Below are 23318 nucleotides of genomic sequence, written 5' to 3'. Positions count from 1 at the left end.
TTTATTCAGAACATCCAATCTCATTTTCGTTACATTGGCCTAGAGTGAGAGCAGGCAATCCCTTTATAATCAAGCCTTAATGGGGTCTGAGAAGAAGATACTGAAGAGAAAGTGAGACATCAGATGTGTGTGCATCGTGCGTGTGAGATCTGAGGCTTAGTTGATGATATTCAGTATTCACACGTGGATGGCTTGATTAGGTTTCAGTACAATTTGTAAAAAAAAAGCGCCAAATGAAGTTACACTTGATGGTAAATGATACAGTATATTCGTGTGAAATAACAGTACAGATCTGTTTTCTCAGCCAACTATTAGTGGACATAGAATCCAATTTCCTACGGAAACTGAGACAAATGGAAAGAGAAAATAGAAACAAGAACATGAAAAGCAGAGAGCACACTGCTCTATTCGATAAATGAACATTCCCCGGCTGGGAGAGCAACCAGATGATTCTCTGTGCCATCACTAGGGCCTCGGAGCTTCTAAAAACCAAACCAATTTAAATTGCCTCAGCTAGGTTTTACATTACTCTGTCTTGTCTTCTTCCAAATCACCGTTTGATACATCATTCCCGCCATGCGCTGGTCTGACTTCAGGTGGACTACGGACATCCTTTGAAGGAATAGGGGATGGTTTTATTAGTGTTAAAGTATCATCCCTGTCAAACTCTTCACCATCGTCAGAGTAAGCATATCTGTGAAATGTGAAGATAGTCAAAGTCAGTACAGAGAGAAGAAAAATCAGTGAATGTTTTTTGCTACATAAAACAGAACCTAACTGGACTTGGAAGATAATTTCCATAATTGTGTTCAAACTACCATTAGATTGGCTGAGAAAGTGTTAATCATTCAGGAGATTAATACAGTAATACACTGTCTCAAACTCATTAAACTCGCTTGTTTACCTCTTTTACATCAATTAACATGATAAATGACAATAATGCAGTATAATCATGACCACATCAAGTTGTGATCAGACTACCGATCCTATAAATTATGGTCTGATGATTACTACAACAACGCCATGATTGAATTAAAATTTGTGATAAAATGTTACAGATTCATAACCGTGATAAATAGACATGATGACAATATTACTATAGTGAATGACGATGAAAATGGTGCTGGTGCATGGCAAGGTGACAGTAATGACAGGATGGTGACATCTTCTCCTGTAAGATTATAGGATGCTAACATGCTGAAAATAATGTAATAGTGTCATAATAACAAAGTTGATAATGTCGATGGAGTACCAATTGTCATAAAAATAACAAAATATGATGCAGACCAGCAGAAACAAAATATTATATGCACTCTCTTCTGCAAATATCATTTCGTTTCTTAATTATATTTCCCCTTGAAACAGAGTTACCGAATATTTGCAATCAGGAAAGATATGATGGATTAAGAGGTTCGTATTTTTGCCCGGGGCATCATTTGTATGCTACTGTCAAAAGGAAAGGGAATTGGGTTGGCAAAACAGTGTGTTCATCCAAGTGCTCCTTTTGCAACAGGTTTGACCTGATCTGCTGGACTAGGAACAACTGCATTCTATGGTGGTCTCTGTGTGAATGATTAGATCATTAGAAAGTGGAAAAAAAATTGTTCAAGTGCTAGGCTGCCTCAATCCAACAAATACTGCTATATAAATACATATATGCATTCTGAAGTTAGGAGCTCAGTTTTTTACCGCGTTGAGTTCTGAGATGGCGCCCAAAGAGCACAGATGACACAGAGGAGAGAGAAAGATAGGACTTGCCAGAAGGCAGTGATGATCCATGCATTCTGCCATTGCTCATTGTACACATCAGTTGACTTGAAATAGAGCTGCAGAAACAAAGTTATGCAATATATGCAAGAGATTAGTTACCAACACTGGAAGAAAGGAAAACAAGTAACATTGCTTTAGAAACTCGGCACTAACTGAGAACTAGTGGATTTAGAATTAGTGTTTCTTATGAGATATTAGCATTAGCAATCCATCATTTACTGACAATTTAATGTGACCTGAAAACTTGAAAACTTTAAGCTAAAGCAATTTAATAATACTCTCTGTGGCAAATTGTAAGAAGTGGTTAATTGGAAATGGAAAAAAGACAGATAAATTAGCCTTATTTTCTATACTAAATCATTACCTCATAGCATATCCAGCCCACGGACACAATAACAGCTACTGCCAAGGCATTTGTGAACTTTCTGTAAATATCAAGTTTGGCCATCATCCGTCTAGCCTGTCATAGCACACAAGTAAACGAAGGTTATTATGCTAATTTACTCTACTAAACCTAAGGCACCACCACTTACCACTAAAACACATCAAACAAATGTCATTTCAAAACACAGTATAAATTAAATACACGAATCCCAAGTTCAAAGGTTCATCATAACCACAACCCTCACAATGTTTAGTTGTTGGGCCTTTATGGTGTTGACTGGGATTCAGAACATAAACCATGAGCATGCATCACGCCAGAACCCATGAGAGACTACCAAAATGAGAAAAGGGAAAGAAATGGATGATGGACAGTCTCATCCTTTTCACTTTGCTCTGGATTTTTCACAAATGAAAATGGGTCAAAAGTTGATTTGTTTTCCAGTGGGCAAAGTTTTCTCTTAAGTCTTATCTTATCCCCAAATGATTTGAGAACAAACCAGAGAATCTGGAATTGTTAGCTTTCTAATTTTTACAATATATATTATTTTAGAAGATTTTCTCTTATCTTATCCCCAAATGTGCTATACATCCATCATCTTAAAATGTTCATTTTTAATTTTACTCTTTCCTGTCTTACCACATCCATTACAATATCTGCATCACAAAAATGTTGTAGTTATTAATAAAAAGCAAAAATAAATCTATCTATTAAACTTGTATTGTCAAAAAGAAAATACAGATCTAAACAAAGAGTTTATTAGCTGGATGTTGCACTGCATGAAGGTCAAATGTGAAAATAACTTAAAAGATTGGCTAAACGGAAAAGCACAATTCTATCTTTCCAACTATTAATCATTAACTTAAATGATGGATCTCAAAAGGGGAGGTGCAGGTATAGGGTTTAACACCGACTAGAACGTGATGTGCACCGTAGTAATCAACTTAAACTCACCATTATCACAACTATTTAGGACCAGCTAAATTTATCATGTTTCACCACTACTTTGTCTAGGACATTAATTAAACCAAATGTTGCATCTATTTTCTTTCTAACCCACTCCACGTAAAATTTATGTTACTAATAATGCGACCCATACCACTCTCCCTTAATTTATTTATTGGTCTTCACTATGCATGTACATAAAAACTTCTAAGAAAGAGTTGCATCCTTGTGGACATATTGGAGATCGACATTTCTTGATCACTCAAAACACACGTCCAACACATTTTTGGACATGTTCATAATAGAAATGACATGAGATTTATAATTTCAACAACACTTCTTGACCAACATGTGATTTAAAAACCTTAGACATTTGAGATATGACCTCTCTTTAGCATGGAAAAAAGTATAACCGTACCGAGAATCAAATTAAAGAATTATATAAAACCTATTAAAAACTGAGCTTTTCTTTAAACAAGAAAATATTATTTTAAGAAGATCTAATTAAAGAGGTGGGCATGGGAAGAGGAAAGGAATCATCATTATCATCAATGTACACATCTAGAACACCTAAATATAGAGATACAAACATGAAATAAGCATGTCATGTCTTTATTGTCTTTGTCTATACAACAGTATGATTTACAAGTTACAACTAACAGTCATAGAATGTTACAAATACTTTTCATAAAGTAATTTGTGGCGACCTTGTGGACGGGTGTGTGTGAGCGTGTGCAAGGGACACCAGTAGGCTACCACACTGGGTGAGCTACAGGTGCACAATCCCACATCGTCTGGGTGTGGATGGGGCAAGTGCTATATGTAGATTCAACACCCTTCTATGACACAGCGCGTTTTAAAGCCGTGATGGCCGTGAACCCATCAGAACTCTGTAGTTAAGCGCGCTTAACTTGGAGTAGTACCAGGATGGGTGACCCCCTGGGAAGTCTCTGGTCTGGGTTAGCCAAAAGCGGACAATATTGTGTCTGGCCAGGGTGAGGGTCGTTACAAATGGTATCAGAGCCTGACCCAGCCGGAAGTGTGGCCAACGAGGACGTTGGGCCCCAAAGGGGGGGTGATTGTGGCGACCTTGTGGGCGGGTGTGTGTAAGCGTGTGCAGGGGGCACCAGTAGGCTACCACACTGGGCGAGCTACAGGTGCACAATCCCACATCGTCTGGGTGTGGATGGGGCAAGTGCTATATGTAGATTCAACACCCTTCTATGACACAACGCGTTTTAAAGCCGTGATAGCCGTGAACCCATCAGAACTCTGTAGTTAAGCGTGCTTAACTTGGAGTAGTACCAGGATGGGTGACCCCTTGGGAAGTCTTTGGTCTGGGTGAGCCAAAAGCGGACAATATTGTGTCTGGCCAGGGTGAGGGTCGTTACATAATTTTTGTCAAATGTATTATGACTACATATAAAAATAAATTTCTATGTTATTGTATCCTTACAATGCCTTATCTTACTTTTCTAATATTTATAGTGTCAGCACACGTACATGTCAGGTCATGTCCATGTTGCATGCCCGTGACATGCTTCATAATAAGTCAAAACTAAAAGAAAAATATAATAAAAGGATTTCAAACCATCCAACTAAGTACCGTCCAAATATATAAATGTGGATCCTGTTCAAAAGGTTTTTACACAAAAGAAAAGTGATATGAATTACATAATCTTATAAATGCAGTTTCAATACCTGAAGCTTATTAAGAGTTGCAGAGAGAGATTTAAATATCCAGAGGATGAAGAAAGCATCCAAGATTGCCACAGGAAGAACCAAAAACAGTCTTGCATTTCCTGAAAGATCACTGACAGTACCAACATTTTCGACCAGTTCAAGCACTTCAGATGCGAGAAAGAAGGTAGCTCCAAGCATAATAACCTTTGACGTAAGACCGCCTAGGGTAGGTCTTACAACACCATAGCCCATAGAAACCATCAGGATGATCAAACGTGAAACTGTGCGCTTCACAGTGCCAAAGGTGACGGCCCATACAGTGATCCCAGTAGGTCTGACTCCATTCTCGTTAAATTCGGCGTAATCAAAATACCACAAGGCCATCTCAAGCATGCCCAGTGTTATTACTAGTGTTATGCAGTTCTGCAATGGAAGAACCTCTCTCCAAAATCGAGCATACTGAGAGAACCAAAAGATTCCAAGTATCACAAATGCAAGAGACATGAACCCATAAAAGTTCATAAGTGGTGCCATTCTGCCAGGCAGGTAACCAGTAGGATTTTTCCATATACTTTTTCCCTCCACTACCAACTCCTTTAGATTCGGATCACAGTGAATAAAGTACAGATTATACATCCCAGTTTTTGTGATCTGTATTGATTTTGGTTGCAACTTTGCAGTTAGCTCATCTGCATTGAATGAAACACCAAACACTTTGGGCCAACCTGGATTTTGGGAAGATGGTCGGTGAATGATTTCTCCTTGAGAACACACGCCCAGTTTTGCTAAATCTGCTGTGCAACACACAGCCCTTTGGCCCCCATAGGCTGAACCCCCAATTGTTTCTCTATCATCTACCTCAAAAATGAGGGCTTGAACCAACCTGGAGCTGAAGTTTGAATATTCTTTGGGCCTCCGGAATGTAATCTTTTCAAAACTGGTTTCCATATTTTAAAAAGAAGTCTCAGGCATAGGTTTTAATAGGAGAATTCCATAAGAACTTTGAAAGTAAGGGTTTTCTTTGGATACAAAGAACAACAAATCAGAAAAATATACAAATGTAACAGAAATCAAGCAGTTCTCATTTTGTAGAACAATTTGAAGGAATTGATTGGCATATATTGCTTAGAATGTGTAGGTTGTTCATTTAGTTGACACGCTTCACACTGCATCCTATCACAAGATGATTTGTTACATTGATTGCATTCCCCTGCTTTGTTATGTATGTTTCATATGGATTATGTATCAAATGTATGTTATCCTGCTTCTTCTTCTTCTTCTTCTTCTTCTTCTTCTTTTTTCCTGTTTATTATCTTTTTCCATTATCATTACAGTTGGGCCACCCAATTAATGGGATCAAACACATGAATTCTTCTTTTCCATTCTTTCCTATGCTATGTTTCTTCTTCTTCTTCTTTTATTTTTTAATTTTATGCTGTGAAGTGTAAAATCCCAAAAAAAAAAAAAAAAATCTTCTGCTCATAATTCATACAATAAGTGAATCTGGAAAGGAAAAGAAAAGAAAAAACAAAAACAAAACAAAAGCTTGATACAAAATGTAGCATGCCGAAGTGGTAAGTGTGAAAGTCAATACAGCTAATAATAAAGGAAAACAAGACTTTGTTCAACTATCATTGCTTGAAATACTTGGTCAGGGGAAGAGTTACTTCAAATTTTGTTTCCAAATGTAATAATGTTGTGTTCGGAAGCATTGAATCTATGCTTCGGAATAGAACTAGAGAAATAATTTATATTTCAAACTAACATGATCCAAAATTCCATTTCCAAGACGTGAATTTTATGCTTTCTTTTTTCATAAGCAGGTGAGTATATATTTCAATCAAAAATAGGAAGAATTATTACATGCTGTGAGGGTATTGCTCTCACAGTATCCCCAAAATACTAACAAATCAGTAACTGAAAAATGTTCACTAAATTGGCATGCTACTGTAACTTGTTGGCTCAGATCTCCACAAATCACAACAATTAGCCACAATCTTCTACAGTCAACATACAACTACTCCACATAAATGAAAGAGATCTAGCTGGAAACATCAAAATCAACGATCACAGAGTATAGATTAATAACGCGTTGTGTGTGTGTTTGAGAAAGAGAGAGATAGAGATAGAACGCACCGTATACAAGAATCGCAATTCGCCGCAGACTCGTTCTGGTTGGGGAGAGAAAAGTAGATTCCCTCACTTCCTCCATGGACCACGAATGCATTGCCCTTGCTAACGAATTTCTCTCCAGCGTAGTCATGTACCGACGCTTCGATACACAGAAACCAAACCGATAGAAGACTAATAGCTGCGAGCGAATCGAGCACAGACATTGTCGTAGCTGAGTGGAAGGGTTTAGAGAGAGAGCGACTCTGCCGGTTCCGATGCGAAAATGAGTTAAGAAGGGAGAGAGTGTGTGTGTGGGGTATATAAAGTCCGTAGGCCAAACCAGACGGTGTAGTTAAACAGTCTTAACTCTAGTTGTCATTCATTGGCTCAATCAGTGGGAAAAGATAGAATACGACGCACATAGAGATCCACTCAACGATCATGAAATCATGATGTGGGCGTGGTCTGGGAATAATCTATTAGGGTGCATTGATGTAAATTAAAATTCCAATCTAGGTTTATATTTAAATTGCATTTTTTAGTTGGGTACTATGTACAAAATCGATGTGGTTTATATGCAATCCATACCGATTAGAAATTGATTCAGACTTTCAATTAGGCAATTTTGAAAATTTTAAATTAATGTTACGAATTTGATACATCAGAATTTTAGAGAATAGTCCAAACTCCAAATAAATGAAATCAACCTAATATCAAATATGACGTTGACTGAAAGAACAATTCATTTCAACATCTGAAATGACAAACAAATTTTAGTCATGCCATTGATCATTTGCGTCAAAGTCAAATTTGGGGAGTGGTCTATAAATCTTGAGGTAGTAGGTGGGTATGCAAAATTATGTATCAAATTGATCGAGTTGACCCCCTACTAGCTTCGCTCTTTTTGTTTGTGTAAATTCACACACACATTCTTATTTGCTAAGTACATGATAAAAATTATACTAGTGTTGATGATCCATTTCTTATGTCTTGAGATAGAGAATATTGTGATAATATATGTCATATATTATATGATTTGGATCTGATAATTAAAGGCTACGGAGTATTTGATAAACTAATTAAGCACTTAAAAAGTAGAAGTATTTCAATGCATATCTAGTTAAAATGGGTTTGAAATCACACCTGAACGAACAAATATGTCAAATTAAGTTGTACAAGTGGTTATTCCTCATTTTTGTAGTACAATAATTTTGTAAGTAACCTAAAAGATTGGACTCCACCACATGCCATTGCTCAACGAGTCCAAAAGAATAAAGAACGCAAAAAGAAACTCTATATTCAAAATTGTTCCAAGTCCAACATTTCAGTTTAGTTAGGATGTGCCTTCTAGCTCAGGTGGTGGGCAAGCCTCACCGTTTGGTGCGGGCAAAAGTTCGAGCCATCCATCCTCTCCTTTCCCCACTAACTCCTAACCCCCACTAACCATTACCAGAAGAAAAAAATATTTATAAAAAGTTTAGTTACCCATAAATCACTTCAAAATGCATTCCAAGAACAGTTCAAGTAGAATAACTTCAATTGACAACTCATTACTTCATAAAACTAAAGGAAACAAAAAGACAAACAAGTTTATATACATCCGAATTCCATGAAATAATGAAACTAAAAGTGATGTCAAACTGGCCATCAAACAGTTGATACAAATTTTTACTACTGTGAAACATAGCTAAACTACCAACTATTTTAATTTTATTCTCTTTCTTGTAATTTCCAAACAGTGTCAAATGGCTTAACTTATACCGGGCTATATAAATGATTTGTGAGGGATTGCCAAAGATACCTCACAATACTTTCTACACTACTGGATTACATTCCAGTTTGCACCAACCAAAATACAAATTAATTGGCAAAGCTAGAAAGTTATTTCAAAAGGATCAACATGACTACTCATATCACCAGTCTCTTCAATTCGCCATCAATATTGAAACCCAAGTCCTCCTAGGAGAGAGAGAGAGAGAGAGAGAGAGAGAGAGAGAGAGAGATCCGAAGATCTTTTGAGTACAAATATAAAAGGAACCAAAGATCTGCCAATCACCCATGTAATCTTTCCAACTCCACTGCATTCAGATGTCACTAAGAAGATAAGAATCAACAATGTTGTATTTAAAACACTAAACAGAGAACTCAAAAATCCTGTTCTCAACACCTTGTGAAATAGATTTTTAGCAAATGTTACAGAAGTTGTGCACGCTGAGGGAGACAGAGAGAGAGAGAGAGGGGCAAATTGACCATCCAACCCCAATTATCTCCCTCAGCATCTACCAACCGCGATAATATTTGCGGAAGACATGGCACGAGCCCAAATGCAAAATGCAGGACTGGATGTCAGAAAGATATAAATCAGTCCATATCAAGAAACTCCATTCTCTTTCTCATGGAACCTTTAAGATCTGTGGCCTCCCTTTCTGCTTTTTGGGCCTGTTGCAAATATAATAGCACATAGCTGTTATAATACAAGTAGGAAACATGAAATGCATCTAGAGCAGAAAAAGAGGGAGGGAGACAAGAAATGGGGGAAAAAATGCATATGAAGTCCCCAGGAGAACTTGGTTAAAGGAAGAATGACTTGGAACAAGGACATCACACAAAGAGGTGATCTAAGATCCGATTCGCAAACCAATTTTCACAACACAATAATTTTCTATCACCATGCCATTAACAACTTTTTAGACATTGGAAGGGCGTCAAATATTTTCATAAAATAAATTTTCTTTATCCTTAAATTTCTCTAAGAAACTGACCAGGTAAGGCAAACTTATTCAAGAAACCGAGTCGGGACACGGTCATGTACTGACATTGCATGCGACACTGGCTCCCATCATTCTATTAAGAAATAAATAGCTCAAGACACAGCAAGACAAAATCAAAGGCAAGACAAAAGAAACAACAAATTAAAGTCACTCATATAACCACTGAGCCTGTGTAGCTTCTTAAATGAGCCTGACAAAGGTGCTCCTTTAGTGGAGTGACAAGACTGAATCAGAAAATATTTCAATACCACCCAGTCCTACCTTGGAAAAACCACCACCACCACCACCAAAGCCTTTTCCCAACTATTTGGGGTCGGCTACATAAATCCTATATCCTATGTTTCCATTCTGCTCTATCTAAGGCCATGACCTCAGTCAACCCATTCCTATCTCGGAAGAAGTATAAAATTTCCCTGGTACTAAATTTCAGATGTGGACAACTAGGGGGCAAAAAAAAAAAAAATCAGATATGAAAGAATAGGACATTCACAATAATGTACCACAGAATGCAGGACCACATATAATGCTCAAGTATCTGATAATTTAAATAATAAGAAGAAAACAAATAAACTTGAGTATGTCCATGTTTAATTACATTACTCTCTCAATCCCTGTGGCTGAATGTGTTACTGCCATATGCAAGCACATGCATGTACAAAATGGAGGCCAACAGATGTTTATTATACTCTTCGAAGCAGACCATGTTTTTGCTAGGGGAATTTTGAGCACATTTCACTAGTCAATTAGGACTTTAGGAGGATGGAAATCTAGGTCCATCCAAGATACTGAAAACGACAAGACACTAGCATATAAACGGTAGCCATTCCTGCATCGCTTCGTATATCCTTATGCTTTCTAATTTATTTTTTCATATGCCTGTGTCAGCTTAAGCTATAGAGATCATAAAAGGATACTGCACTAACATTTTTCTTAGAACTGAAATTTTCTGCATAGACTCGGGCTTTAAATACTCAAATTAGTAAATTTTTCTTTATCACCGAGTGATTGGGCTCAACGTGAACCTCCTCAATTTCTAAATGAATTTAAACTTTATTTGTTTTATTTTAGTAAAGAAAAAAAGAAAAGAAAAGAAAAGAAAAAGAAAACAGAGCTTGTGCATCGTTAGATGAAGTTGCATGAAACTTTGTTATGCATTATGATATATATCTCAGCCCCACATGTTAGGCCAATCTAACATCCAGGTTATGTATGATGAGATCATTGGCCTTGAATTTATGAATTAATAATCACAAACAACAATTTGGAAGCACTTTACTTTTCCCTTAATTATTACGTAAAATATGAATTAAATGAGTACTAAGAGCCCCAAGGGCACCCCACCAATAAAGAGAATAATAGGGTAGAAATCCAACAAAAAGTTCAAATCATATATACCTATTTATTAATTCTTATTTTTTAAAAAGCATAACTTAGTTAATACTTTATCCAACCAAATTTTTTTTTTGATAAGTAATACTTTATCCAACCAAAATATACTCAAAAGTTGAACTTCTCTACCTATTGCCAAGATACACTCAGGCTGCGTTTGGTAGGAGGTAAGAGAAGAGGAATGGAGCAAATCTATTTTGTACAAGGGAGAGCCTGATGAAAGAAATAGATAAATGGATGAGACACCCTAGTGGCTCACCTTTTTTATCCCCCAGCAGGAAAGAAGAGAAGTATAATTATTGTATAATATGTAAAGTAACATTATTACGATTTGTAATTTTTGCAAAAATATATAATAAGAGGTATGTTACATGGACTCTTCAAGAGTACATGAACTATTCGTATAGAACACACATTAATTGGACACGGATGGGATGTGCCTCCGCACTTTTTGTTGGACAGGCACTAAAAAAACATATCCAGTAATTCAATTTTATTATATTATTGCTTCAAAATGAATGAAATATCAATATTGGACACTATATTACATAAAGACATTATTTTACTCAAGAAAATAAATAAAATTATTAATTAATATGAACTTTTAGCAGTGTTCCATTTGTCTTGTTCGGGGAATGGACATGTCTGTCGCATCAATACATGCCCACACTCGACGCATGGACTTGCATCCAAACAATAGAACAAAACAATAGAATTAGAGTATAATGGTAAAAATAAAATATAACCTCTCCTTCTCTTCCATCGTACCAAACGATAGAGGCCTAGAAGGTGTCACATCCTTCTACTGCCCTCCACTCAACCAAACAAAAGGGAGAAGGACAATTTTCGTTACCAAGTGATTCCTCATCCATCCTTTCAACCATCCATTCCACCCACTTTTCCATCCTCCATGCCAAACAAGAGTTTATGGCCATTATGCCTTAAACACAAAACATCAAATCTTTTAACCCCTAAACTATAGAAACAATGCGAAAAGGGAAAAAGAGAAAAAGAGAGAGAGAAAGAGAACAAAGTCTAACCATGTAAAACAGAACACGACTCCTAAAATTAAGACACTCAAAAGTCCTAAACCTTAAATTATTAATAAAAAATATTGTAGTTTTTTATAAAAATAAAAAATAAAAAAAATTAAGGTGTTGATAAAATGATTAAACAATTTCCAAACATTTAAAAATTAATAGTCACGGTAGTCACCTGACTAAAAATGCTTCTAAAATCAACCAGAATCAATATTGACACTGTCATTTTGTCGTGCGAAAGAAGTGCATCACTGTGCATGTGTTCTAGAAGGACTTGCAATATATATGCATTAGAAACTACATGCGCATTTGGTATACCAATAATAAGTTCACCATAATTCTCATATTTCCCACCTTCACATCCATTTAATAATTTCTTAGAAATTTTTAAGAGGAATAACCTCTTAAACACTTAAAGCTATTGTAATATTATTAAAATTTTACCAACTTTACCACCAACGGCTGTAATCTAGTGGTATCTCCCATACTTGCTAAAATTGAAGGTTGAGGGTTCAAGTTCAATTAGGGGACAAGAAGAAGCAAGTGCGAGAGTTATATCTACGGAAAAAAATAAAAATAAAATTACAAACTTAATTAACTGAGAACTATTTTGCTTAGGATTAATGGTTTAATGTTTAGGAATTTTAGGTTATAAAAGGTTTAGGTTTTGAGAATTCTAGATTCTGTGTTTGTTCGGAATATGACTTAAGGTTATTTGTGAAACTATTTTTTTTTTTTTAATAATTTTTTGGGGGGGTCTAGAGTTAAGGGGTTTAAGGTTTAAGATTAGCAATAACTACCTAAGGGTGCTTTGGAAATTGATAGAAAAAGTTTAACCACTATTTTTTTTTCCGTTTCAGGTGAAAAAGTAAGAATGTGGTATGGTAATCGTACCCATTATTTAGTCGTAACTAGGGTGCCAATAGAGCTCTTGTTACATCCTACAACGCACAAGAGATATTATTAAAAAGATGAAAGAACCATTACATGGCACAAAGGGAGTTCCCTTCACGAAAGAACCAATTAACAATAAAAAACACAAAACACATACAAAAACTGGAACAAACAAAAAAGAATTCAAGTACATAAAGGCAAAACCATATAATAACAACAAAGCTGCATAACCTAGTTATTGTTGATACAAGTAAACCAAGACACTCATTTTTGTTTTTTTAATAAAGAAGAACAAGTTTAGAATATTTTAGACATAAGGAGATTTTTGTTGAACTATGTCAAAGTTATTGATGATAAAAGGAAAATCAATACTATATGTAAACCATGACTCCCTCAATAATCTTTCAGCCATAAAAAAAACAACATACATATCCCTGATATGTATCAATGTCTTGTGCTAATACAGGCTTATAAAGAAATAAATTAGGAAGCACGAATTTTAAGAAGCTTACAAAAGGAATGACTCTCCTCCTTCTATAAGAGTGGTGGTGGGCTCAAGGCCTGGGTGGGGAAGGAAAACAAAATTGGAGGTAGCAAGGCTCAACGCGACGTAGTCAACAAATGCTATGGTAAGAGGTGGAAGATGTAGAATCAGAAGTGAGGGTCTTTTCCAATATTCTCTCATTCCCAGATTGGTAGTTGACAAGCTATTCCACTACCCTCTACTATGTACTCCAAAATTGATTTTTGATTTCATCATCATTGATGACATACATATATGTAACGTATCTTACTCATAGTCCTCCAATGTTTGTATATTGTGTGAATTGGATTAGAGGGTTTTAAGAGAATTTAGAAGTTGAGATTTGAGTAGTGTACAGTAGAGAATTGAGGAGGAGAAAAAAAGAGAGAGATGAAGGGCAGAGTCCTTTTCTTGTTTTCTATAGTTACTAATTAAAACATAGGTAAGGGTGCAATTAGACTAATGTTTCTCATGAAGAATCAAACCTCAAATATCATAAGTAAATGCTAGGATAAAATAAGTCCATTAGAGTTCATACAAGGCTTTTGTTGCTCATGGGGAATCAAACCTTCAAAAACTTGAGCAACACTAGGATAGAAACCATGAAGATTTTTATTTTAGAATGCAAGGAAAGAGTTTTTGAATACATTGAAACAGTCAATATCACACAGGCCCTCAACCATCCTCTATGCCTTACATACTTGATACCAGTTTAGATCAAGACATTGTCAAACTCTCTCCCATCCCAGCATCTACATCTACTAAATTCTCTTTTTTAAGTCCACAAATGTGTTTCACACAAGAAGCAAACCTTGGAGAACTATGTGATATTGAAGTACATATACGCCGTCAAGATGATGATGATAGATACCAATAGCAAGAGTACATAATGACCATGACATCTTCAATCATGGAAGTGGAAAAGCAACTCTTGGGATAGGCCCTAACTTGATCTTCATACACTGATTCCGCCTCCTACCAATGTCCAATGATCGTCGGCGACGCCGCTTTGGGCCTTGCTATCTCCGATTTCGCTTTCCTTGCACACCTAAGTCTTAACCCTATCAATCTTATAAAGGTAGTCACTCCTCCAACACCTATTAAAATTTTTGCTTCCTGAATTACTTCTTTGTCAAAATGTATCACTGCAAGGCAATTTGCTAACATTTTAAGTATACAACATGTGTTCTCAAGGCTGAAATTTATTCAGGGCGTCATAGTCAAGAATCAAGATACACATTAGTGAAATTAATTTTACAAGTACATATTGCATAAATTCAACAAAAATCTCATTCGTTTCTAAATATTTTGAACTTGTCCAATTTCAATTAAACAAAATAAGGAAAACAGAACTTATGCTTAGGACATGGAGAAATGAACGCAAAAAACAAGAATAGTTGCACAAGTACATAGACATGTCCACTATATTTAAATACATTATATGTTATACAACGGAATAATAGAAGATGCTATTTTTCTTTGAGGATATACTCAAATAGAATTTAAAATATTGAGATATGGTGAATGAAGGTGCTTTCATCTATCTCAAAAGTAAAAGCTCTTCTATGCTCTCAAATTTGAAGTTTCTTTTACTCTTCCATCTTAACTTGTGGAGAAAGGTGTTTGATTTGGATTTCTGTTGGACACATATACTATATTCAATACCCATATTGAGTCGTACTAATACATGAATATGGATTATGGAATAGAATGGAGAAGTTCATTTAATAAATTGTGAAATTTTATTATAATGTCAGTGCGCTAGCAATGTCAATGGCAAATACAGACGGCATGCGATGAATAAGCCTTTCAAGTCGAGCAAAAAAAAAAAAAAATTGTATATATATCACAAGCCATCAACTTAAGATTCATTGATAGCATGACTAACAATTTGAAGCACCTTCTCTTCCTTAAACAGATTAGCAAATATGACTTCAGTCAAGCAGCCACGAGTGTTGGAGCTTTTGTCAGGCTCATTCTTAAACAATTTAAGCCGCTGAGGGAATTGGTAGTCTAATATGGTTTCTGGCAGGTTTTGGGTTCAAGTCTTTATCTTTGTATTTGCTCCTTGTCGTGCAAGTTTGTACTTATTGTCTTGGTTTGATTTGTTTGCCTTGCCACTTGGGGTTGGAGCTTGATATAGTCCATTCTTTCGCGCCTTAAGCTGTTGGGGCAATTGGCAATCTAACAAGAAGACCCAAATTTTGGGTAGGGCTTTCCTTCATGGTGCACTTAAGATATCAATGAAAACCAAACAAGAATATCACAGATAATAGAATGCCATTCAGCAATTATGAGCCTTAAGTCGCCCCAAGAAAGAGTAGAGAACAGGATATAACTCTTACTTGGAGTAAAATTATAAATATCCAAATTCTTATCTTTTTAAATAGGTCCTAACCAATACTTTGTTTACCAAAAGAAAAAAATGAACTTAAACTTCTCCTTGCAATGACAAAAACACCCCTAAGTTATAACTATGACCACGTAAAACTTAAACTATTATGTCTACCCATATGAACAAAAAAAATACAAAAAACCCTAAAGTGACATGTCCCACAAGCCACAAAAACTTATCCTAGAAAACTCATTAACCCAAAAGAAGCCTAGACAATAAATCATTAACCCTAGTCATTATAGTTCTCTATAAAGTTGGTAGGATTTTGATAATAAACAATAACTTTCAAATGTTTAAAGGTCAAATGTTTAATTTTCTTGTGAAAGAAGTGTCGTAATATGCACAAGTTCCCTAGAGGCACTCATAATATATCTATAAGAAACTACACGTGCATTAGGTATTACGATAATGATAAAGATAACGATGATAAAAATGATAAATTTATTAAATTCCCCCTGCTTTTCACTTTCACACCCTCCAATTTATACTTATTTTATCAATTATAACTTTAAATAATCCACCCAAAACAAATCACGGGTGATAATCTGTAGTATATATTTCATCACATGTTCAACCAGAGAACTTGACATGTTTCCATCTAATCAATGCGCTGGAAAACCCAAAATTCAAAGTGACTGCCTAAGTCCACACGTGCATTAGGTATTACGATAATGATAAAGATAACGATGAAAAAAATTATAAATTTATTAATTTATTAAATTCCCCCTGCTTTCCACTTTCACACCCTCCAATTTATACTTGTCACATTAAATAATCCACCCAAAACAAATCACAGGTTATAATCTGTAGTATATATTTCATCACATGTTCAACCAGAGAACTTGACGTGTTTCCTTCTAATCAATGCGCTGGACAACCCAAAATTCAAAGTACCTGCCTAAGTCAGTTCGCCAATTTAATAGCTATAATTTATAAAACTAAAGACCCCCTATTCTATGCTGGTTCTTCATCATGTCTTTCCTCCAAATTGTAGCAATATGAATTTGGGCTCTCATCCATAAGAATAAACAAAAGAATGCCTATAACATTTTCAAGACAAACCAAAACATCAAATATGACTCTTCGCAACTTCTTTTTCCTTTTTCCTTTTTCTTTTTCTTTTTTTATTTATTTAAGAATACAACTTACAATACAGTTATATGGTTTGCCGCATCTTCATACTCTGATACCAGAGAAAATATGGAGTATGGGATATATAAACAAAAGTGGAAATATCTTACCATGAGTAGAGAGATTATGTACAATGAAATTTTGTAAAGGAGAGCAAGGTAGCCCCTCAATGAAGAACATGATATTGTATATTGGAATGACTGCATCTTCACCATACTATATATGCATTTCCAAAATACCACAATACTAGCACTTACCCTTTTTATCTCAGCTGCTGAAACACGAGTCATATGTGGGGGGAGTTCCTCCTTCTCCAAGTCCTAGCATATGAGATGCAAAATTTAAGAAAATAAAAAATATATACATTATTAAAAGTAATTTTTTGCAAATATAGAAGGCAACAAATAAGACCATACCAGCTCGCCAATTAAAACGACATTTTCTCCACGTATTACATATAGACCTAAAGGGATGTCACAATAGAGGTCACCAACAATTACTCGCTCACATGCACCTTCAATGACAGCATTAGCTGCAAATAAGATGTCAAACTTTTGTCAGTTAACTGGGCACTATAAACTAGTGAGACAAATTCAACAACAATGAAAAATGGTACCAAATTGATCAAAGGAACGAAGTATGCCCAACAGCTTTCGACCATCTCTCAGCAACACAAGCAGCTTTTCTGTGACCCCCCACAATAAAAATAAAAATAAAAACTTAATTAAATATAAAAACAAGAATGAGAGCCAAGGAACAGTGAAGTGAAAAATAGTAGCAGCGCAAATTTTAAAGACGATTAACTAGGAAGAAAAAATAATAAAACTTTTGAAGACGATTCATATCTACATTCCACCTGAACAATTTAAAACTCGCATAATACTATTTGATAGCAAATTTCTTCAGAAAAGCCATATATGCAGTTGCATATGCAAAACATTACTATCAAGATTTTTGTTTACCAAAGCCTCAACTTCATCTAAACAAGCACACAAGTTGGAATTCATCTCACAATCAGACATCTCCAGCTCGTTGCCAGTATCAAAATACAAGGCACACAGGCAACGAACACATAGAGTAATTTTAGGCTTCAACAAGAAAAGAAACACCACAGGAGGGAGAAGCACCATACCCTAGATGCTCTCAAAGGAATATCTAATATACCCAACATCATATTCAACCAGCTGGTATATCTCCCGAAAAATGATGTTCCACTGAAAATGACACTAATAAAGAAGTGTGCGTCCTTGAAAGGAAATTATCCATCAGAAGCAGGAATCATAACAAGAACCTTTATGTTCCTCTACTGTAAAAAATCAACATAATCAACAAAACAAGCCTCCCCATGTTGAACAAACATAGAAACTTGAGACCAAGTCCATGGTATTCCATGGTATTGGCATGCTAACAAGCGAATATATAAAAAATTGTCCAAGTTAATGCTTTATAATTTCTTTATAAAGCAAAAAATTAAAAATAAAAATAAAATAAAATTGGGCAAACAAGATTTTCAGCTTAAAACACGGACATTACTTGGTGCAGTGTGAAAGCTCATACTATCTAGGGCTACACGTTGGTAGGGCTAAACCCAACCCAACCTGAGTTTTGATCAGGCTTGGGCTGGATCTATTGTTGTTTGGCTTGGGCTCAAATTTTCTAACCCAACCTCAATCTGGCTTGGGCTTTGGTAGATGTTTCAGGCAACCCGGCCGACCTTTCTTACTCTAATATAATTTTTTTAATTTTTACTATTGCTAAAATACTAGAAAATATATACCAACCACTAATATTAAATCTAATGGCTTAAAATAAGACATGTATAAGATTCGTTTTGATCTTATATTTTAAGTAAATTAAACATTGCAAATCTATCAAAAAAAATACACTAGATAAGGTTGACAAAGATTAGAGAGAATAGACTGAGACACCAAAACCCTAGCCGTTGTCATGACTCATGGGCCATCACGCAACCTCACAGCTCTCCCCAGTCCCCACCACCTGGCCGTTGTCCCTTGCCACCAAAACAAGCCACCATAGGCATCTTGCAAAGATTTTCAGAGTTACTTGATCTGCCATCTCTTGGTCGCACCAATAACTCTTCTTCATGTCATAATATTGAATCTCTCATAATCAAGCCTCACCAATCACCGTGACATAGTTGTGTTCATGCTTCTGCCATCCCTGATCTTGAAAGATTTGAGAGGCAAGTGGGATGAGCCTTTTTGCAATGTTTGATGCCTTTAAGAATAAAAGGTGGGTTCTCCTTTATTCTATCTTCTTGTGATTGAATTGACTTTGGAATTTTCTACAAGCATACAACCAATAATTGTGTTCTTAATTCTTGTCCGTGGAAAAACTTATTTGATCTAATTTCAGTTCTGAATTTGATGAATTTTACGTTTTTATTATTCTCTAATGTTACTTAACCAAACCTCAAGAAAACAACCACAACCAGATGTGTTGAGCTCGGGTTAGTGAAGCATTGAAGCATGCACCTAATGAACAATTTTTCAAAAGTGAAACAATTTTTTTGCAAAAATATTCAATTCCCTCCATCCTTTTGTAAGCATATCTCCAATTTACCTAACCCAAGCACAACCGTTACCTAAGTCAAATGATCATCTATAAAGAAAATAACATATATAATGTGGAAATGTGAAGATAAAATTGTTAACAGTAAGTTATCATCCAAATTCAAGGTAATGAAAAAGGTCTGCCCTTCTTTTCCTACCACCTATATTACTAAAAAAAAAAACTTTTTTGGAGAATCTATTGGTGTTACTCCTTTTTAGTCTTTCACTAATTTTTTTCCGTCAAAATGGCGCCACAGGCCAAGTCCTCCGTCTCAAAACATATCCGTATCAAAACCGAACGAAGCGGCGCCGGAACAGTGCATCCAGCAGTTATTTCCTCATGACCTGTTTGTTTCTTCCAAAAGCTCTCATGGGCCTTCATCCCGCAGCCATTTTTGGAGACGCCAGAACTTACCATCCAAAAGCATTTGCATCCCTTTTGTCAGGACTAAATTCACCTTAAGGCACCATGTTGAGTAGGGATTTGAATAGAAAGGTTATTATTATTTTTTTAAATAGAAAGACTATTTTGGGGCTTATTGATTAAATTTATTCTAAATCTCACTATTACCTGCTAGATACTTTCTGATTCAACAAAATACATACGAAGCATACTCGTCTAAGAGTCCGATTCAACAAAATACATGTGAAGCATACTCGTCTAAGAGTTGTAGGGATTAGAATCCGTAGAATAATCTAACCAATTTTATTCTCTTATCTTTGTTAGCTAAATTCAGTCTTAATCAATCATTGACAAAGTATTTTCCCATTTTCAAGATATTTGGTATATTTAGGTGTTGTCGATTTCCAATATATTAGGTGCTTCTTTGATTTCCAAATATACATTCTATATTTAATAGTGGTAAGAGACAAATGCTCAACTCTTGTCACGCATAGAAAAAAGTGATTAAACAATATTGTAGAGCCTTAGAAAATTTTCATTTATTACTCTAGCACTCGTGACATTATCTATATACAGCTTGTAAGTAAAGTGAGCCAAATTTCCAAAATAAAATCCCAAGAAAGGTTTGACATTTAAAAGGAAAAAAAAAAAAAAAAAAAGAAGACAGAAGTCAGGGTAGTTACATAATAGACAATTCTCTTCTGCAATACAAAACCAAATGCACCTACAACACGTATCGCCTTTAAAAGGATCCCAAGTTTAATTGGCTAAAGAGACTATATGCGCAACAAAGCTAAAAACTTTTGACATACTACGGTAAGATTTAGAGAAAAATTGCAAAGTCAAAACAATGAAATACCAAAACTTCGTCAAAATACCTTTCTAAAATAGCTCACATCATGCCAGCAATAACAATTGTAAGAACAATGAAAAGAGAAGCAAAGCAAGAAAGAGCTTACTGTCAAGATAGCTTGCAAGAGAAGTAGATAGAAATATATCTTCCGGTCCTGCCCAAGACATTGTGCTCAAACTTTTTCGGTATCTGAAAAATCACCGAAAAATCCTCCAAAAACGAAACAAATGGCATTGGCAACTCAGATTCTCTCTGATGCCACACCAACACTCCCCTACAATCCAAATCTCTCCAAAAACAATAAACCCTAAATTCAAAACGACACAAAACCTCGAATAAACCCAAAACCTACTTCAATCACTACCTCGCCAATAACTTTCCTGAGCTCTTTCACTTGCTCTTCAGATCTAAAAGGCCTTACCTGTCTAATCCCGAACCCCTAGAAATCAAGACTGAAGACTTTGACTTTGCTTTCTCCTCCGGATTGATGGAACTAAAATGGTTTGAAAAAGAACACTCAGATCCAATCGCACTGCAAGAGTTGAAGAGAAAATAGAAGGGAAAGCGCGAGAAAGGGAGAGAAAATGCAGGAAATTTATTTAAGTGATTGGATTGGGAGATTTCTAGGGTTTGGACCTCCCAGGAGATTGCGCCTGCAATTTCTTATTCGGAGAGATATTTGCTTTCTCGCTATCCAGTATCTACTACTCTACTTATTTTAAATTTAATAATAAGATTTTTTACTCGATGTAGTTCGAGAAGTGACTAGGAGAAAAGTGAGGAACATACGTGTAAATTGTCGACAAATTTTGAGGTTCTGTGCTGCGTCAAAATTATATAGCCTTTCGAGGTGTGACATTACCCTTACTATAACCTTCTAAAAATAAAAAAATTTACCATTATTATATTTTTTTCAACTCCAACAATTATATGTGTATTTTTATATAAATCTGACGAAGTATTACTTATTTTTAATTTCACGGATTGTTTTATATCTTTTGTGTAAAATTTTTTTTAATAACAACCAATCATGTATCATACCAGTAGAGATGTCAATTTTTACCGCCCCGTCGGGGTCCCGCCCTGTCCCACCCTGTTAATAACGGATATGGGAACACTTTTTATACCGTTGGGGCGGGCATGGATACAAATTTTATACCCGTCGCGAGTCACGGGGCGGGTAAGGGTTCGGTATACATATCCTAGGGGCCCCGCCCCGCTAAGCATATAACTATATTTAATATATATAATTAATAACTTATTTTAGTGGCTTACCCAGTTACCCATCTTTTACAATCCTAATTTGGGATGTAAACTTGGTATTAAATTTACTTTTGTTTTGGTTATGGTGGAAGTTGAAGCTTAGAATTTCTTGTGATTTGGTTGAATTAAACTTTTATTTTTGTTTATTATGTTTCACTGAATTATGTTATGTGCATGTTATTTTTTTATTTTTATTGGGATACATAATTTCATTTATGTTGTGCCATTCCCAAGCTTTCCACATTTAAATAGCAGGAGGTTACGCTCCAAAAAATGGGAGAAAAAAATTTGTTAGTGGGACGGGCATGGGGGCACAGTATTTCCCAACGGGGCGGGGCTGGACATGAAAATCCAACCCATCGCGGGTCTCGGGGCGGGTATGGACTTGACAAAAATTAAAAGGGGTGGGGTGGGATTTAGGAAAACCCGCTCCAAACCGGCCCCGTTGCCATCCCTACATACCAGGCTCTACATAACTTTTACAAACCAACTTGATTCACCTTACTTTTTCAAATCTCACGTCCCAATCCTCCTCAATTAGAAAAAAATTAATAATTTCCCCCTATATTTCATTTTCTCGTCTCGTTAATAGCAAATCTTTCCCACCACCAGAATTCTAACTTAATAACAAATAATAAAATAAAATTCAAATAGGTTAAAGCTACATAATCAAAGGTTTTATATCAACAATTATATATAAACGTGATAAAAATATATATATATCTAATATTTGGCGACGTAGTACATATTTATCTCATTATAATAAAATGTAAAATAATAAAAAATCTAAAAAAAACCCTAAAATCTAACAAACAAAAGTGAGGATTACAGAAGATATCAAACAAAAGTGATGAATCAAACTATGTTTATAAATATATATATATATATATATATATATATATTAATAATATTAATAAAAGATGGTCGAACAGTTCTTACCTTAGTACCAGTTGCAAAGTCTTCCTCATAGCGCTTTATAAAAGTAGAAAACAAATAGGCGTAAAGGAATAACAGAGAAGAAAGAGAACCGCGAGTGAGAAAGGGGGAGAAGAGAGGAAACATGTTTATGTGGTTGTATAGAAAGGCAGTGTAAAATATATAACCATTTTACATATTGTTAATGTGACAGTGTATCTTAACCGACTGTTAGAGATGAAAAAAAATATACAAATCATATGTGGTCGTATATAT

The 23318-nt window shown here is 35.4% G+C and overlaps 2 protein-coding genes across 4 annotated transcripts; both read right to left on the bottom strand.

Annotated features, from left to right (window-relative positions):
- Window positions 1-212: 212 nt before the first annotated feature.
- On the bottom strand, window positions 213-7198 carry LOC132284779 (uncharacterized). Its single transcript, XM_059786906.1, has 5 exons — window positions 6917-7198; window positions 4799-5717; window positions 2135-2230; window positions 1690-1826; window positions 213-694 (listed from the first exon to the last, which is right to left on the bottom strand). The coding sequence occupies exons 1-5, from the start codon at window positions 7114-7116 to the stop codon at window positions 526-528; spliced, it is 1521 nt and encodes a 506-aa protein (XP_059642889.1). The 5' UTR covers window positions 7117-7198; the 3' UTR covers window positions 213-525.
- A 1722-nt stretch (window positions 7199-8920) lies between these two features.
- Window positions 8921-21583, bottom strand: LOC132284780 (sm-like protein LSM1B). Of its 3 annotated transcripts, XM_059786908.1 has the most exons (6): window positions 20971-21583; window positions 17652-17720; window positions 17452-17567; window positions 17293-17355; window positions 12987-13033; window positions 8921-9331 (listed from the first exon to the last, which is right to left on the bottom strand). In XM_059786908.1, exons 1-5 carry the CDS (start codon window positions 21029-21031, stop codon window positions 13004-13006), a joined length of 339 nt encoding a protein of 112 aa, XP_059642891.1. In that variant the 5' UTR covers window positions 21032-21583; the 3' UTR covers window positions 8921-9331; window positions 12987-13003. The 3 variants fall into 3 exon arrangements, with proteins under 3 accessions (XP_059642891.1, XP_059642890.1, XP_059642892.1); XM_059786907.1 differs by lacking the exon at window positions 12987-13033 and having other exon boundaries at window positions 20971-21580; XM_059786909.1 differs by lacking the exons at window positions 8921-9331; window positions 12987-13033 and adding an exon at window positions 14004-14654 and having other exon boundaries at window positions 20971-21581.
- Between the last annotated feature and the right edge of the window lie 1735 nt (window positions 21584-23318).

The sequence above is a fragment of the Cornus florida genome, unplaced genomic scaffold (assembly GCF_030987335.1).
Source record: "Cornus florida cultivar Cherokee Brave unplaced genomic scaffold, ASM3098733v1 CherokeeBrave_3.0.0_Hap2_Chr11, whole genome shotgun sequence".
NCBI classification, from domain to species: Eukaryota; Viridiplantae; Streptophyta; class Magnoliopsida; order Cornales; family Cornaceae; genus Cornus; species Cornus florida.
The sequence above is the reverse complement of the archived record's forward strand: the minus strand, read 5'-3'. Positions and strand labels throughout refer to the sequence as shown.

Bases quoted from the DNA above. Each gene is read 5' to 3' on its own strand.
- LOC132284779 (XM_059786906.1), bottom strand. From the start codon at position 7,116: ATGTCTGTGCTCGATTCGCTCGCAGCTATTAGTCTTCTATCGGTTTGG. The intron at 2,231-4,798 runs GTATTGAAACTG...GTGCTATGACAG, and splicing joins CAACTCTTAATAAGCTTCAG to GCTAGACGGATGATGGCCAA. The intron at 695-1,689 runs GTAAAAAACTGA...CACATTTCACAG, and splicing joins CCATCTCAGAACTCAACGCG to ATATGCTTACTCTGACGATG.
- LOC132284780 (XM_059786907.1), bottom strand. From the start codon at position 21,031: ATGTCTTGGGCAGGACCGGAAGATATATTTCTATCTACTTCTCTTGCA. The intron at 17,721-20,970 runs GTAAGCTCTTTC...GGGGGGTCACAG, and splicing joins TCTTGCAAGCTATCTTGACA to AAAAGCTGCTTGTGTTGCTG. The intron at 17,356-17,451 runs GTATGGTCTTAT...CTCATATGCTAG, and splicing joins TCGTTTTAATTGGCGAGCTG to GACTTGGAGAAGGAGGAACT.